Source organism: Lacerta agilis, chromosome 6 (genome assembly GCF_009819535.1).
Source record: "Lacerta agilis isolate rLacAgi1 chromosome 6, rLacAgi1.pri, whole genome shotgun sequence".
Lineage (NCBI taxonomy): Eukaryota > Metazoa > Chordata > Lepidosauria > Squamata > Lacertidae > Lacerta > Lacerta agilis.
Genome location: NC_046317.1, coordinates 63,263,878 through 63,281,918, shown reverse-complemented (window position 1 = coordinate 63,281,918; position 18,041 = coordinate 63,263,878). Strand labels below are relative to the sequence as shown.

General features: G+C 41.6%; 1 protein-coding gene across 11 annotated transcripts in view; it reads right to left on the bottom strand.

Annotated features, from left to right (window-relative positions):
- Window positions 1-18,041, bottom strand: part of PPP1R12B (protein phosphatase 1 regulatory subunit 12B) — a 105,718-nt gene that overhangs the window by 12,229 nt on the left and 75,448 nt on the right. For 6 of the 11 annotated variants that reach the window (XM_033153076.1, XM_033153074.1, XM_033153079.1 and 3 more), the window contains 6 exons: window positions 10,932-10,948; window positions 9,970-10,114; window positions 8,651-8,755; window positions 8,346-8,399; window positions 6,437-6,487; window positions 1,275-1,402 (listed from right to left, as the gene is read on the bottom strand). In XM_033153076.1, coding sequence (XP_033008967.1) covers window positions 1,275-1,402; window positions 6,437-6,487; window positions 8,346-8,399; window positions 8,651-8,755; window positions 9,970-10,114; window positions 10,932-10,948 — 500 coding nt within the window. The remainder of the gene's footprint in view (window positions 1-1,274; window positions 1,403-6,436; window positions 6,488-8,345; window positions 8,400-8,650; window positions 8,756-9,969; window positions 10,115-10,931; window positions 10,949-18,041) is intronic. The other 5 variants (XM_033153075.1, XM_033153077.1, XM_033153080.1 and 2 more) reach the window with 1 other exon arrangement.

Below are 18,041 nucleotides of genomic sequence, written 5' to 3'. Positions count from 1 at the left end.
GGCATGTAATGCATGAAATGGATGTCATTCGAGAGAAGCAGACATGCTGAAAATGGCCTGTAATATTATGGCAGCACACCCAAAGTTCACGGACCACTCAAGGGCACTACATTTATTTAGAAAAGGTAGTTCAGAAGAAAAAATAGTAAATAAGATTATCAAGGATTTTCATAGTTTCACCACCTGACACAAATCAGTACTGCTGCTTTAGGGTTTCCAGAGCAGAACACTTCAGCAATCACACCTGAGGGATAAAATCCTGGTAACTACTGCATATTGTTTACATGTATCACAACAGCATTGTTCTTCTTACAAGTACGTTTTTAGAAGTGTTTGTTGTTGTTGTTACTAGTCACACCATCCTTCAGAACAAGGTACAGTATAGCTATTTTGTGTAGCTGAATTCAAGGTGGTGTTGCGTTTGCCCCTCTGCATTCTCATTTTAATTATTTAAGAGCTTTCAAATAACTACATTTTAATAAGACCTCTAGAGAGGGCAATGGTGGAACCCATCCCCCGCAACTGAGTTACAGCAACTGCTGTAAGATGGAGTGCAATTTCCGCTTTTAAAACTCCCCCCCCCCCGAAGTTGAAACAGATCTTGAAAGGATTATCACACTCAGTAAAAACATAAAGGACATAAATTGGAACCATATCCAGGGAGGCAGGAAATGGCTTTCATCACTACTATGGTTTCAGGGGTGCAGCAGCTCCTGTTATTGAAGCAGAAACATTTCTCCCCACCACCACCACCAAGAAATGAAGTTAGGTTGTAGGGAAATAAGCACCAGGGGGCAGACAAAAGAGCAGACACATTTTGGGAACAGAAGTATTTGCATATTGTGTAAACCTATATAGTACAGTGAAGCCAGCTTAATATTTCACCAGGTTAGCACAAGATGTTGCCTCTGCCTTAACCAGAAAAACACGATCGCCAGAAAACAGCACTTCTTTATAGCAGATGTCCAAAAATGGGATGGCATGTCAAAGGAGCTGCCTGAAAAGGCAAATTCCTGCCCAGTCCAGCACCAATCTGTATGTCTTTAGACAGAAAGCTCAAATGGTGGCGCAAGGAAACCGGAAGCTTGACAACTCCTCTTGTGTACTTACTTGTGCTATCAATCGTCCTTCAAGCAATATTCTGGAGCCACGGAGTATGAATGAGTGGGAAGAAATGCAGTTATAAAAGTTTTGCCCAAAACTGCCATGAGATTTAAAAGGCATACCTCATGACTAGGGCTGTGCACAGGAAAAAAAATGGCCTTGGAACCCACCTCTCATTGGCTCGGGCTGGGGGTTGCCTCGGCTTGGTGGCTTGGCTTAACATCACATTTCGCCTCGGATCCAAGGCAGAGGGTCGCCTCGCCTCATTTTCCGAAGCACCCGATGTCTTCCCCATTGACTACAAGGGGAAAATCAAGAAGACCTATATTTTGGCAGAATTGGATGACATTTCCATTGTAGTCTGTTCTGAGGGGATGAAGCCCGCCAAACCAAGAGTGGTGGTTCTTTTTTTTAAAAAAAGAGAGGTGACATGCCTGTCCCTGTGGTTTTGTGGGTGTAGAGGTGCCCTTGCACCAAAGTCACAGGAAGTGGAAAGCTGAAGAAGAAAGGGCTGATGTGAGCATGAGGCAAAACTTGCATGTCTAGCATTCCAAGTGAGCACCAAGGCCCACAACACCCCCACCCACCCCCACCAGTCCTGGCATAAGAGGAAGGCAGGAAGAGAAACAGCAATGCATGCAGCTTTACCAGCAAGCCTGATAAGAGGAAGGCAGGCAAGGGGGCTAGCAGACACTTCTGGAGACAGTGAGAAAGAGACAGGTTAAGGAGCAAGACGCATGCCTTCACAAGGCACATTCCTCGAATCAGTGTAGAGACACCATGCTGGAGCAGAGTGGCTGCTTCAAGTTCGGAGCTGACATAGCGCACTGAAAGAAAGGCAGGCAGAGGCAGCAGAAGACAAAGGCAACACTGAGTCTAAATGTCAATGTGTGTAAGACCTGGCATGTTCAGTGTGCCAATCACCAAGCCCCACAAAATGATTCTTGCACGAGGTAGAAAATATTCCAACAACTAGAGCATATATGCTGGCACCTGCACCAGCACAGAGTGTGCTGGAGTCAACACTTACCTCCCTGCTCCAAGCACCCAACACTGCTTGGGTTTCCTGGCAGTGATGCTGCTGAAGTCACCAGCCTAACTGCAATGTTTTCACTTGCAGGCTTACCCAGCAGTGACACTGTACCGGTCAAGGAGCAGAGCAGCTGTTTGGCTCCCAACATGCTACAGTGCTGTTGTCACTGGATAAGCCAGCAAGTGAATGTGGTGGGAGAATAGTAGCCCATTACATTGTGGCTGCTGCTGTTGCTGCACATACATCTTCACTTGTGAGCATGAGGGGGAAAGATGCAAAAAAGGCATTCTCCACCCCAAATCTAGAGCGGAGTCTGCCAGAGAAAGAAGCAACAAGCTGAAATGCCTTTACCAAGTACAGTTGCCTGACCAGAGATCAAATTAGTGACACTGCACTAGAGAAATGCAACAACAGTGTGAGGGCGGCACTCCCTTGCTGAGATGGTCAGGTGGGGAATTCTTCCCATATCCCTCCCCAGCACTGTGATTGGAAGTAAAAGGAGGAGCCTGGTAAAATTTCCTAATTGGAAGCTAGAGTTCTCAGTTGTAAAACTCCTCTTCTGCCTGCCTGCCTCCTCACCTGCCAGGCATCTTCTATTGATAAAGATATTGGAAAAGGTTACAAAATTATATCAAATACATTTGAAGCCCTCTGAGGTGGTTCCAATGACTTGGGCGCCACCTCAGATCCCAAGGGGGTCCAAATATCCCAGAGGTGAGGATCCTCAGCATAGATGAGGCACAAGTCTGAGGTGAATGCACAGCTCCACTTATGACTTCTTTATACAACTGTCAACTGTACATTTTCACCTGCACAGTGTTTCAGAGTAAAAGAGAATCTGTATACCAAAGCGAATTTTATTTAACATTGGCAGGAATAATTCTGCGAGATACTATAACCAGTGGAAGCCAAAGATAAGTCTGACCCAGAGGAGTGGGAAGCCGCTTGGGCACCTGGAGCAGCAAACACGAGGTGCACTGGGGGGTGGGGCATTGCTATGTAGCGCACATGTGCAGCGTTGATACATACAATACATGCGTTGCTATGTACGACGCATGCATCGCTATGTAGTGATGCTGAGCATGCGCGCTATGTAGTGACACTGAGCATGCGCACTACGTAGTGATGCTGCGCATGCGCGCTATGTAGCGCCGGTGCTGGCAAACCGCAAGCAAGCTGCAGAGCGAGGCCTTTTACTGGGCGGCTTGGGAAGCGTCATTGCCCCGCCGCCCAGTAAAAAGCCTCGCTCTGCAGCTTGCTCGCTCACACCCGCTCAGCGCTTTGCTTCCTTCCTTCCTGCTCAGGCGGAGGGGCGGGGTGGGAGGGGACGCTTCTCTTGGGCCGCTGATGTCCTTCGCCTCCGCCCGCAGCCTGAGCAGGAAGGAACGAAGCAAAGTGCTGAGCGGGTGAGCAAGCAAGCAAGCCGTGGAGCGAGGCTTTTTACTGGGTGGTGGGGCAACGGAGCCCCCCGCCTCCCAGGCCTACAGCAAGCCTGGGGAAAGGGGAAGAGCTTTGCCGCTTTGCCGGTGGCCCGGACGGGCCGTCATGGCCGTCGCTCGCTGTAGGCTTGGGGGGGCGTGCCAAGTGTCACCCCCCAGAGTGGCACACGGGGCGGCCTGCCCCTATCGCACCCCCTTGCTCTGCCCCTGGTCCAACCCACTAGGTGTTTAGTATTTCAAGGCCAGAGGCCTTAATGTATTGCTGGAAGATTAGAAACAAAGCATACAAGCCTTAGCTACAATCAAACTGTGTACAGACACGCAGAGTGAACAATCTTCTTGTAAAACTAAGCCAAACCATAGCTAAACGTGGATAAGCAAGTATGCAGGGACACAGAGCAAAAATCACCACCACTTCTTTCATTCCTGGTTCTGTTGGTGCCACGCTACCTGGAACTAAGCTGCTGTTTGGCTTAGTGTTACGTGTGAACCCAGGCTCACAGGTTGTCTTCTGCAAATGAACCACGCACGGTAAGCCAAGAGGAACCTTGGCGGCAGCTTGTGGTTTCTTTGGAGACATGGAAAAACTATAACTGACTGCATTTCCCCAGACAATGTACAGGCAGTGGCTTCTCTATGTCCATATTGCAATTATACATGCAGGTGCTGTGCAATAACGGATTCTGTTGTTTCTGTTTTCTTTTACCATTCATAAAAAGGTAAAGGTAACGGGACCCCTGACCATTAGGTCCAGTCGTGTCCGACTCTGGGGTTGCGCACTCATCTCGCGTTAATGGCCAAGGGAGCCGGCGTACAGCTTCCGGGTCATGTGGCCAGCATGACAAAGCCGCTTCTGGCGAACCAGAGCAGCGCACGGAAACGCCTTTTACCTTCCTGCCCGAGTTGTACCTATTTATCTGCTTGCACTTTGACGTGCTTTCAAACTGCTAGGTGGGCAGGAGCTGGGACCAAGCAACGGGAACTCACCCAGTCGCAGGGATTCAAACCGCTGACCTTCTGATCAGCAAGCCCTAGGCTCTGTGGTTTAACCCACAGCACCATCCGCCTCCCAGTTACCATTCATAACATTTACTAATAGCTTTCCCATTTAGAAACCTAAAGCATTGGATGCATTTATACAGTAAGAACTAGTTCGGCAAAGACATGGTTTTTGGCCATGTTGCAACAGTGGGTGCTTCTCTCAGGCAGCAATCATATATTATACACAAGTAATCCCAACTGAGCTCAATGGGACCAATGTCTGAGTAGACATGCACAGTACTGCATGGCCAGGGCTTGTGTCCACTTTTGCCTCTTACCCCTATGGCAAGAGCACCAAGAAAAAAAAAATCCCTTCTTTCATCAGGAAAAGCCACTCTCCAAATTGTGTTCACTAAAGCATGGGTGAACTTCTGAATACTGGGTGGCCACTGTATTTCTAACAGTTGGCTAGGGACTGAGAGCACACGTTGCTACATAAACTGATACCATTTTATTATGAAGCAGGGTGAGGGTATCACCCTAAAGGAGTAAGAGCCTCAGAGTTATGAAGCATACAAGCTCAGGAGGCATTTGCAAGGCACTGCATACAAAATTCAAGAGAAAATGCAACACAAAACTGTGGAATGTTTATCTTGCAAGCTGGGAAACATTTCTATTTTCTTTGCAGGTGAAGTTTTGGGCAGACTTTTTAGCACAATTTAAATTTTGGTATATCCACCAACTCCCTGTCACCCAAGTGCTACCTGATCAACTAATCCCCAAGAAGGCTGTGGAAGTCCTGAACCATTGCCTGGATGCAGAGATGGATTAGATGTGGGGCAACAAACTGAGGCTCAATCCAAGCAAGACCAACGGTTCTGGTAGTCAGCAATCTTATCTTGACTACAGCCTGCTTTGGACGGGGATGCACTCTCTCCACAACTTGTGTGCTTTACTGGATTTGGCATTGGTCCTCGATTATCCGGATGCTGCTACAGCTAGGAATGCCTTTGCCCAGTTTTGACTGGTGCACTAGCTGTGCCCCTTTCTGCAGAAGATTGGATCTGGCTATAGTGATGCATGCTTCAGCCAGTTGCCATTTGGTTTACTGCAGCACGAACTGTGTGGGGCTGCAGGGTTTGGAAAGTGTAGCTGGTGCAAAATACTGCAGCCAAATTGCTTTCTGATGTGCACGGCACAGACCACATTCACTCTGTTTTATACCAACTGCATTGACTTCTGATATGCTTCTGGACACAAATCAAGATGCTGGTGCTAATCTCTAAAGCCTTAGATGACTTGAGGCCAGGATATCTGAAAAGCCATCTCTTCCCATAGGAGTGTACAATCTTCTTCTAAGGCCCTGCGGTTCCACTGCCTAAAGAGGCGACTGCAGGAGACAGGGCCTTTTTTGTGGCAGTAACAAAATGGTTGGCCCTCTCACCCAAGGGAGGTAAAAATGGCTTCTCTCTACTGATTTTCAGGGGGGCAGTAAAACAGTTTCCATTCTGCATGGCTCTGAATTTTTAGTATGTAGAGGTTTTAATGTGTTTGCTTTTCTGTTCTTAATCTGGTTTATAGCTTACATCTGTTTTTGTTTTTGAATACCATCATGAGAGCCCTGTAGGGATGAAAGATGGCTTATAAATATTTTTAGGAATAAATAAATTCCCAATAGCTAGTAGTGGTGTGTATGTATGAATGGTTAATCCAATACCAACATTTTAACAATGACTTACACTATTCTAATATTTTCTGAGGGGCAGCTGTTAATCTGTTGCAGCAAAAAAAAAAAAAAAAAACCAGCAGAGTCATGTGACAATCCAAAATTATGCTACTATTTACAGAAGCCATAAAATAAATAAAGAATTGTTCATACCTTCATCTCCTCCTCCATTTCCGAGAGCTTCCGTTCAAGAGCTCGTTTCTCCTGTTTAAAAAATATTTTCACAATTACCATTTTTTGTGTAATTTTTCTACATGGAAATGTACCGGTACACTATGGCTGTATTTCCCTCAGTGAAGAAAAATGTATCATTAATAGTATTAATAATGTTGTCAAACATCACAAGGCCAACATTAAGAACAAACAATGTAAAAAAAAACTCTTCTTGGTGTGTTCCCACAGCTCATCTCCAACCTCTACACTAAGGATAGGGAACAGATGTCTTTGAACTTCAACTCCCTTAATCCTAGAGAGCATGGCCAACGGTCAGGGATGAGACGAGTTGTAATCCAGAATCTTAAGGGTCACCTGTGCTCTATACAGGTCCTTTTGCTGTTTCCTCCTGCAGCTCTAGTCTGGCCACAACTACCTATCAACTCCTTTCACCTCACAGACAATAAACTGTCTTGTCATTAGCTTGATAGGAGCCAGTGGGGTGATTGAAAAGAGCTCAGTTTTCATCTCCAGCCTATGGATAGTGGACAGTTTGAATTGCACCCTGAGGATACTTAATTTAGCTAGTTTGAAAGTTGCGTACTGGACGTACCATTTCCCAAACAAACAAAACTGGCAAAATGTCATCTTACTATAGTGGATAGGTGTGCCAAGTTACTCTTGTTTATTTATCCTCTGGCTGAGAGCTCTGACTGCAAATAGAAAACCTCTTTAAAAAGAACACATATACCATACTGGAAAGTGTTAGACAAGAAGGCGAGAATCAATGGCACTGAGCCAGGATGGCTAGAGGAAACCTCTACGTTCCAAGGCAAGAGGCACTGAATACCAGTTGCTGGTGGATAATAACAAGGGGCAATTGCTTTCAAGGCAGTAGCTCACCTGATCCACTTCGCTGCTGAGCACAGAGATGAAAAACGGGAGGGAGGGTGACTGTAAGGTTGGTGCAGTGCAAACACACCAATGAAGCCAACCCAATGCTCCTGTCAGTGCATTTCCACTGCACTGAACTTGCCACCTCAGACCTCCCTGTCTCCCTCTCAGTTTGCAGCAGCAATGCAGGCAACCAAAAGCCAGGTGAGTGCTGCTTTCACTGAACTGTGGGCCACCAAGAACTCCAACTTCCAATTGTACCTCTTATTCTACATCTTACAAAGCTCCGTTTTAGTGTCTGCATTAAAAATAACAAAACTCAAAGGCAATATTTTCAGGAAAAAACAAGCAAAGAATAAACAAAATCAAAATGGGGCACTGAAACCACAAATGATTTACTGTTTTCCAAGGAAAGTATTTGGAAGGTATTTTAAGAACTTACATGCCAATAAACCCAAGAAGAAACAGAGCTTTGTACTGGATAAAGGGAATTCAGTAGCACAAACATAATATGCTTACATATTAAGCTTGTTATGTGTTGATCTTTAGATTTAAACTTTGCTGGAATTTAAGTATTTTTAGTACTCATCTTCATAAGAAACTTGCACATTTTAAATAATTGTAACACAATGAGTTAGCGTGTTTTGATAACTTATGATAAAATTGACTCTATTCGATCTCATGTTTTCAAAATATAACCACAATCAATGGAACTTCTCTAATCAACTATATGACATCAACAGCCATGCTAGAACAGTAAGTTCTGGGCTTCATTAGTGGTGATTTATGAAACTGTGTATCTTATTATGCCAGGATGCAGAAATGAACAGTTTTATAGTTAACAAAAATGCTGTAAACAAGTATGAGAAGCCAAAGAGATCAGGATTACTCAAGGATTCTTGAAGGAGAAACAGAATCAGCTTCCTGTAGTGATATTTCTCTTTCAAAATGAGTATGCATTCTAAAACCATTCTAAGTTTAAAGTAAGTGGACACCAAAAAGCAGAAACACATACCCTCTTTTCCATCTCTAGCATACTTGAACGGTCAGAGGTTTTTTCTTGCTTCTGCTATTGAAACGAAAAACCAAAGTTATCACAAACGTTGAAAGAATTACAAAGAAATCCTTTCCAAATAAAACCATAATTTTTAAGAAACCAAGTGATATAACATTACAGCACAACTGCTTCTATTTTATCATTTGTCTGAGAAGCAGTGATAGCCCTCCTCAAATGCTATTAACTCCTTATCACCAGGGCCAAACATTTGTTTCCATCTGGCTGCAATCCCAGTACATCCCCTGTTTCCTAGGTCTCTTCACCTGGGCTATTTTGTCAATTTTTGTCTTGATATCGACGAGCTCCAACTGAGCATCTTGCAGTTTTGATTTCAGCTTTTGATTTTCAGACAGAGCACTCTCATAGAGCTGGATAGAAAAAAGAGAAGTGAAGATAACTCACAGTATCATCTACTGAAACATCAACAGTCATATAATGCAGTTAAATAGATGCCCATCCTGCTGCTTTCAGACCATGGAGACCAGATTTTACCGCAGCCGTATGAACTGTAACTCATTATCATCAGGTATCCTCTCCAATTTATTGTAGAATAGGAAGTTAAACAAACAATGCACAAAAATTTTCATTGAAACTCCTGTGTGTATTTACTTTAAGAACAACAACTCTCTTCCAGGAGAACCCGAGTGCTGCTTGGAAACTTATCAGGTATTCCTGAATTAGAAGACTGGTAATGGCAAACAGTTTTTCCTAAAAGAAGCCGCTATAACTGATCCTGCCTGGCCTCAAGAGAGATCTAATCATTATTCCAGAGTACATCCTTTCCGTTCATATGAAATGAAGGCAAGCTCCAATAGCGCTCCATAGAAGAACCCGAAAATATGCCACGCACAAGGATTCCATGTAGGCAAATCCACCAAGGAAAGGTCCCCTAAATCTGTGAATGCCACTACTCTGTTAACTGAATGAATCCTAATCTGAAGTGATGCACAGCACTCCGTTCAGGTCACTCCTACTGCCTTTCAACTATTACTACTAACATTAAAGCAGATTTTTTGTGGCTACTGCTACAAATAGAAGCAAATCTGTTCCTGCCCCAGCACCGACTCAACAAGCAATTGCACCAGGTAGCACTGTGCACTTTCTGCTCCGTAACATGTAAAACGGCAGAACATGCTTTAGCAACTGAAATAATACTGATCTTCCAAGTGAACTATTCAGAAAGATGGATGTTTTCTAAGACACTTTCCAGAGATCTGCACGCCACCTCGAGTTTCACAGTGCAACAAATCCACGTTTTACAGACGCAAAAGATTGGTGACCTGCCCAAGGCTGCCCAGCACACCTATGGAAGTGGGTAGAAACACCAATGTACCAGTGCCAAGTCCTGTTGAATGTTCTTAATTCTCCTCATTCAACTTGCTCTCTCAGTAGATGCTTATTTGTCTTTAGCAGGCTCTATGTTGGGACTATGCTGTATTGGCATTTGTGCATATATATTTTTATTGCTTTTCTTTTCTTTTCCAACAGAGTCTAGCTTTACGTGAAATTGCTGCTTATTAGATTAATGAGGGGGGGGGGGAGAGAAAGAAGGCCTGAAGGCCTGTCCATTTCAATTACTCACTCTTTTATAATCCTTGCTACTGTCATCCTCCGTCCTGCTGCTGAGGGCAGCCAGGCGATTCTCTCTTCTGGTGTAGGCGCTACGACCAGAGGGCCGGTCCCCATAGGCATCGCTGGTGCCTGTACTTGAACTTGCTGCATCCAACCTGGCATCAAACATGATATAAAAACAGCTTCACTCACTTTAAGACCACTTACAGACTTGTATCTTTCTCAATCACTATTTTTCTAAGTTTTAGTGTTTGGGTAAAGGTAAAGGTAAAGGGACCCCTGACCATTAGGTCCAGTCACAGACAACTCTGGGGTTGCGGCGCTCATCTCGCTCTATAGGCTGAGGGAGCCAGTGTTTGTCCACAGACAGCTTTTGGGTCATGTGGCCAGCATGACTAAGCTGCTTCTGGTGAACCAGAGCAGTGCACGGAAACACCGTTTACCTTCCCACCGGAGCGGTACCTATTTATCTACTTGCACTTTGACGTGCTTTCGAACTGCTAGGTGGGCAAGAGCAGGGACCAAACAACGGGAGCTCACCCCATTGTAGGGATTCAAACCACCGACCTTCTGATCAGCAAGCCCTAGGCTCAGTGGTTTAGACCACAGCGCCACCCGTGTCCCTAGTGTTTGGGTAATTTAGAAACAAAAACTAGCAGCGTTGCAGAGAGATACCCTATTATATTTGACAAAGACAGTATTCCCTAATAAATACTTTCCTCTAACTCAAATATGTGCGTAAGATAAAGGGGGCGGAATCTTCAAGTAAATAGAAAAACATTTATATCCTTTTGCTGCTCACTGTTTGGGGAAAGGAAAGCGAGTTCATATTATGTAAGGGGTTCCTACTAAGTCACTGACAGGTTATCAGGATACCTGATTCTAGCTTCATAAGCAGTTTAGAGAAAAATGCTAAGGAGAAAGGTATAGAAATGTATGATTTAAGAAAAGCAGACATTCTGAATAGCTTACCTGGAAAGCCTCTCATGCTATAAGAGGGAGAAAAAAGAAAACACGATTAGCAACAAAACAAAGATACCAATGTTAACAGCCACTGAAGTCTGACAATTGTGAAAGCGATTGACAAGTGACTGCACCATAAACCCAATGGGGTGAAATTGCTGTACCTTGTCTATAGGTTCATTTGAACCTACTTACCGGTAAATTAAATTGAAAAACATTCAAGGCCAAGGGAAAATCCTGTTGTAAACATACAGACAATCTCCATAACGTTTTGACACATAGTTTACATGAATGGGACCTTTATTACAGTCCTACACTAAAGTGTGTGTGTGTGTGTGTGTGTGTGTGTGTGTGTTATAATATATGTGATATATAAAATCTGATATATGTGAAGCTCTGTTCTGAAGAATTGCATGTATTGTGAATTAAAGCCATTTCATGAAGATGAGCTCTCATCATCCTTACATGGATAAATGCAATAAGTGGATTCATATACATCCAAGTAATCCACACAATAAGGGTGAGTGGAACATTTATAATTAGACATACACACTATTCTTTTTTGTAGTAATAATAATAATAATAATAATATTTATACCCTGCCCATCTGGCTGGCTTGCAACATATCTAAGAACATAATAAAAACATAAATCCTGACAATCTTCCATAAAAAGGGCTGCAATATCAAAGCTTACAGAAGAAGTTTGTGCCTCAGAAGCTGTCCAAAGATGAGAAAAACAAAACTGTTTCAGAAGTAGCAACTTCTACACATGGCATCCAGGGTTCCAAAGGATTTGGTGAAAGGGTTTGAAATGTTTGTGTAATAGCAGTTTTGTGTCTTGACAGATGGGGAAATATATTTATACTGTTCAGAAATGAGTTGTTCATCCATCACGGCTATCAGACTTGCATCTGATCAAAAGGTTAGAGTTGTCAAACTTAACATCTTTAGTGTCCCACTGATTATACTCTGGCCTTTTGGAAAGGGAGCACTATAAATACTCAGAATACTTTACAATGCCTATAAATAGCTTGTTTCCCTTCTTGCTTAGGTCTGTGAGTTTACATATTTAATGTTAATAGAGGTTTGTGGTGGATTAGGTTCCATGTGACAGTATGATCCAAATCTTAATTGAATAATTCCATTAGAACTCAGGAAGGGAAGGGTGAACCTTGGGTTTTGTCTTCTTGGTTTACATTCCCACAACCACAATGCTGAGATTTGTGAACACAGCCTTCTTTTTCTATGTTCATTTAGAGGTCTTTTAAATGAAAAGCACAAAGCTTAATACTAATTCCAAACATGATCTATCACATGTCAATGTGCAACTGTTGCTAGTCCTGATGCATTCACTTGACTTATTTGTTAGAGTGTTGTTACATTTTGAAATAATTTAGTATTTGATTGCTATAATGACGCATTAAGTAACATTATTGCTGTTCTGTTGTGAGCAGCTTTGAGCCCATTCATATGGAAAAGCAACAGACAGATTTAAACAATAAAATAATAAATACTCTTCTCTGAGGTGGGCCATTATTTTTTCTATTTTGCATACTGGGAAATTTGAAGCTGAGGCACAACTTGCTCATGGTTTCCTCATGAGTCTGACTGAAAAAGCTGTTTGAACCAGATATCCTAAGTTCAGTATCACCATTTGTCCATATTGGCCCATAGTAACTCTTAGGACCATCATAAATTACTCCTAATTTAGAAGTTAAATGTAGTTTTACGGGCACTTCTAAAGACTGTATTTATTTTAACTAGCAATTTGTTCTAAAAGTCCCCAAGTGTTGATGTACTTTGCTTCCTAGAATTCCACACTGTAGTACAGAAGCCTGCTTCCTATTGTGTACTTATTGGTCCAAAGTATTCATTTATCGCCACTTTCCCGCTCTGAAGACTGCAAAAAAAGTCACTCTTGTCAAAATTCGTTTAGCACACTGCATATTCCTATGATAATCTATTTTAATGACAGCTTTTCATACAAAGTCAAATTTGTAGACCTAATCCACTTTATTTTAAGATTAGCAAGTACTGCAACATAAATATTTATGTTTTAGAACATGAAGAAACTCTTCACACAGGTGAGAGAGGAGAAACAGGGATGTATATGATAGAAATACATATATGTGTGTATTTTTTTAAAGTTGCATTGCCAATTTGTGGGTGAGGGGAGGACTGTTTCATACAAGTTTTAATGAAGTACACCATGTATTCAAATGAAAGTGTGTCATGTATGAATTGCTTCTAGCAAAATCAAAACCATAATCTGCAATTTCAGTGAAGTCTAACTGAGACAATATATGGAATCTTTCTCCTAAGAGAATCTCATCAGACCTTTGTCTATTTTCTGAGCATTCTAAACGAAAACATTGTGGGGATAAAAGGACAATTTTATGTCATAAAATTACATTCTACCAGTTCAGACATGGCGTATGTAAAAGGTAAAATAATACCAGGCAGAGCCCAGGAAACAGAGTATAATAAATAAAATAATAATAATAATAATAATAATAATAATAATAATAATAATAATAATTTTAAGCTAAAGGATGTAATTCTAACCACACTTTCTTGGAAGAAAGTTCCACTGAAGCAGTGGGACTTTTAACTGATGCATTGTCAAGTTACCCAAGTGAATAAAAACTTAACAAGTTACAGGAAGTGATTTGACATTTCAGATGTTGCTTCTTGGAAAGCTTAGACCTTTTCCAGCACTTGGAATCCTTGGATACGCTTGGCCTATTTGTATCCCACATAAACCAAGATTGCATGATTAAGTTTATGAAAACTAAGGTTGGGACAAAAGCGAACTTTCTCTGAGCAGCTGTGTTATGAATTTATTTGGAAAGCAAAGCCAACTTGACATTACTGCAGCTGTTGGTAATGGCTACATTTTAATTAAGGTTCCTAAGCAGTTCACATCATGAGGCCAGCACAACTGGCTACAAGCTTTCTTGGGAGAGAGGAAAAAATGATTGGCAAATGTTTTCCCCCCCTCTTGAGATGAGAAAAGAAACTCATTTCCTACTTCTTGAAGGAACTCAAATTTAACAAATCCCAGCAAGAGCAACTGATATGAATACCACCCTATATAAACAGCATGTATAGAGTTCTCAATTTCTCTCTATAGAATAAACTTATGTAAAATGTACTACACAAATAGACATATGTGCAAACTATACTTTATGCGAATTTTAGAAATTGGAATTACATCATAAAGACAATAATCTCATATGCTTGGGTTTGTTTTTTTGAGTGGAGGCAGAGGTACTTCCACTGTTCTTTCCCCCCTGCAAGATAGGTTATTGATGCTCTCCATCCCTGCCCCCCAATCCATGTATGCCCATGAAATACCTTGAATATGGGCATCCAATTTGTGTTTCTTGTCCCTCACCTATATCACTCCTCCCCCTTTCCCTATTCTGGGCACATACATAAGTCTTTCTTTACTTGTGCATGCACACCTTTAACAAAAAGCCCAAAGAAATCCCAAGAAGCATGCAAGAGTAAAAAAAAGCAAAGCCTTGAGTTATCATGTTTCACAATGGACAAAATGGAGGCACGAGCTCCTCCTAGCTGGGGTGTTGTAATTCAAACATGCCTTCCCCAGGCAGCAACTGGTAGTTATAGGCATTGCTGTAAATGAAAAGGATTGTGCTCAGGTGAGGAGCAAATTCACACAGCCCTGTGACAGTAGAGGCCACCCACCATGCACATGATAAATCACCCATTAACAAATTTGCTGACAGGATTCCACACCAGCAATGATTGCATATGTTATACTTCCCAGATTTCTTACAGAATGGATAAATTTGGATTAAATGACTAAAGATGAAGAGATGGAATTTTGATGACACCGATGTCATATGAATGGTGCAAAGGAACAAAAAACCCCAGTGTGCATGCGTGAGCTTCCAGAATTAATTCTCATGTGGAAATACCCTGAGAGAAAACTTCATAAAATTGGGCTTAGCTGACCTAACTGTGAACCTGTAGCAGCAAATAGTAAAATAAACAGAAAGGGGCAAATAAGTTGCTGCATAGTTTTTTCTTTCACCATATACACTTCATTTCTGTTTTTAATGTAGAAGAACAAGGTTAGGTATTGGCAATTATTCTGTGAATTTGGACAACAAAAGGATTGTAAAGAGCCAGAGAAAGCATAGAATTTTGATTGTAGATATATGCAGGATTATGGAACATTAGAGTCCTGCTTTTAAACTCATAAGGTTCTACAGATGGCATAAGTGTAATTAAAACCATGCTCCTTAAAGCTTTTACAGCAATGCAATTTTAAAAGACTGAGGCATGAACAGATGAAGTCTCCTGCCAAAAGAGAAACTGGCTTAATTGGCTTCAAATGATTTCTTCTGTGGCCAACATCTGACCCCCCAAAAGGAAGGAAAGGGGAGGGAAAGTATGATATTTACATGTTTTTGCAAACAAAAATATTTCCAACATTTATGCTCCTCTCCAACTGGCTGAGCTAACAGAAAATAAGACTTGCTTAGACTGCATAGCAGAATCTATTTTGCATTTTTGTGTATTAATTACTGCCCTTATATGAGTGAATGAAGTTGTTTTTTTTTACAAAAACAATGGCTTGATGGTTGACTGAAATCCCCACCCCCCGCCAAAAAATGTTTTTTTCCTCCAAGGTTTTCATGTATCTTGTCCTATTCACAGTCCTTTCTGGAAACTGCTTCAGCACCATTCATTAAAGTTTATTTCTTGCAAACTACATAATTCCAGCATATTGGGATCATGTAGCTAACACGACAGCACCCATGGTGTCACACAGCAAAGTTAAGCTGTGTAGCAATGTCACTGAGGAAAACGACATTGTTTTAGCTCTGAATGGATAGGGCAAGAGAAAACACATTGGCCCACTTCTGAACAAGTGAAATAATGCTTCCTGTTGTGCCCCACTGTGGTGACAAGCAAAGAAACTATTGGTGGACCGCATTAAACCAAGCGATTCCATTAGACTAAGGAGACAGGTGATCTGGAGTCTACACCTATGCACCAGTCACTTACTGCCCAGGTAGCTAAATTCTGGCCCTCCAGATGTTGTTGAATCACAGTTTCTATCATTCCCAGCTAGAATGGTCTGTGGTCTGGGATGATGGGAGTTCAGCATATATAAGTGGTACTATACTGTACTCAACATGTACATATACGTTACTTAAAATAACCAGTGAAACAAACCCAAGTAACACTAATGAGAAGATGGAACACTGGTTGAAAAATACATACCGATATAGACAGGACAGGAAAAAACCTAAGCTATTTTCTCAACTGCTTTGGGAAGAATGATAACATTCTGCACCTGAGGAGATATCCTAGTGCTTCTTGTACTTTCTTGAGATTTTCTGGCAAATGGTATCATAACTGATGTAGTTTACATTATACATGCATTTTTAGGTCAATAAGATACCACTTTTATATTCTGAGTTTGTTCACCCAGTTAGCAGCCACAGAATGAGGATGGGGACACACATTATATTGAAAGTGATCCAGTGAGGATTGATAGCCTGTCATCTGGACAGGTATCTTATTTAAGCTGCCGCTCTTTATTCAGTAAGCAATAGGTAAACACTAAGCCTGCTTCTCTGCTCCTAGACCAGAAAATCTATTTTGACGCACTGAGATTTCACTGCTTACCCATGAACTTTGGCAACCCAGAGAACACTGGCTCTGTTGCTTCATTAATGGCTTAGGTCCTTAGGATGATCCATCTTCCCTGCCCTCAGAACAATTTTACACCCTTTTGACTCACTGAAAGGTTACCAAAGGTGGTCTTTTTAAAGGTGCAAAAATACTTGCCAACTTGGTTCACGGTTTCAACTGAGCTGTCTTCTTCCATTTCTCACAGAAATGTTTTAAGTCATTTTGAAAAGTAACTTAATGGCTCACTTCAAGCAACTGTTTTCAGATAACTTCCTGAAGCTCCAAAACAAAAGCAAATGTATTTTCAGGCCTGCTCTGTCCTCCTGCTTATGTGTGTAACATTCACTGATGTGCCACGTGCCTATAACCCAACAAGCTTGTTCTTGACCAAGTAGCTGAACCACCTCTTATAAAATTATCATGTTCAAAACTGGCTGAAACATAGAGCAGCTTTTCTACAATAGACTTTCATCCCAGCTCAAAGCTGAACCAACTGCAGCTAAGATGAGGTGGAAATTTCTTTGTCCATAAAAGCCATGTCATTATAGTAATCTCCCAGACCATGAATTGTCTTGTTTTAGGCAAGAAGAATGCTATTTTACTTAAGACTGATTTATAGGCCATGAATTTTATTCACAAAAGCTGAAAAGAAGAGTTTAAATATGCATGAACAGACAAGATTTTTATTAGATGCCAATGTTAATAAACAGGTGTCATAACTTAGCATTAAATCTTCATGGAACTTTTCTGTTTCTCTGCAGGGGAAAGGGTTACAGGATGCAACTGTACTCTACTATTAGTACAATAAGGACTGCATACCTTGTTCCATGAACAATTACTGCACTCCCTATTCTCTTTTAAACTCTTTGAAGGGGAAAAAACTTAACTACTATTTACTAGTCTGAGCACAATGATGCCCATTCTGACAAAGATTACTGGGCATGACAAGCAGTCATTTTATGTTAGGTGTACTTTGAAAAACTGGAGATTTGACAGAGGACTTAGAAGCCAAGGTACTGGACAGCCAAGGTCACCCAATGTATTTCTCAAACCCAGTCAGTGTTCTCAGTTGTATGTATTTAGGTTAGCACAAGGATCTCCAATCCTATCCATGTGATTAATAACCCAGGGTAACTGAGCAACCTTTGAATAACCCCAATATGTCTAACACAAAGCATGATTTTTCAGGAGCTATAAATCAATGGATTTAACAGAAAAATCCCTGGTTGTTTTGGTTTGGTTTTGCTAGAACATAAAGGATTAGTTGTTATGAATGGCAGTTTCATCATCTAGTTGAAGAGCTTATGGTATTCACAACAGAAACAGAACTTGTTTAATTTGAAGTAAGTTCTGTAATTCTAACTGGCATCTACATCTGACTAGCACATGGTTCCAATACAGTACTCAAATAGGACTGAAACACTGTAGTACTGGTATTAAAAGGC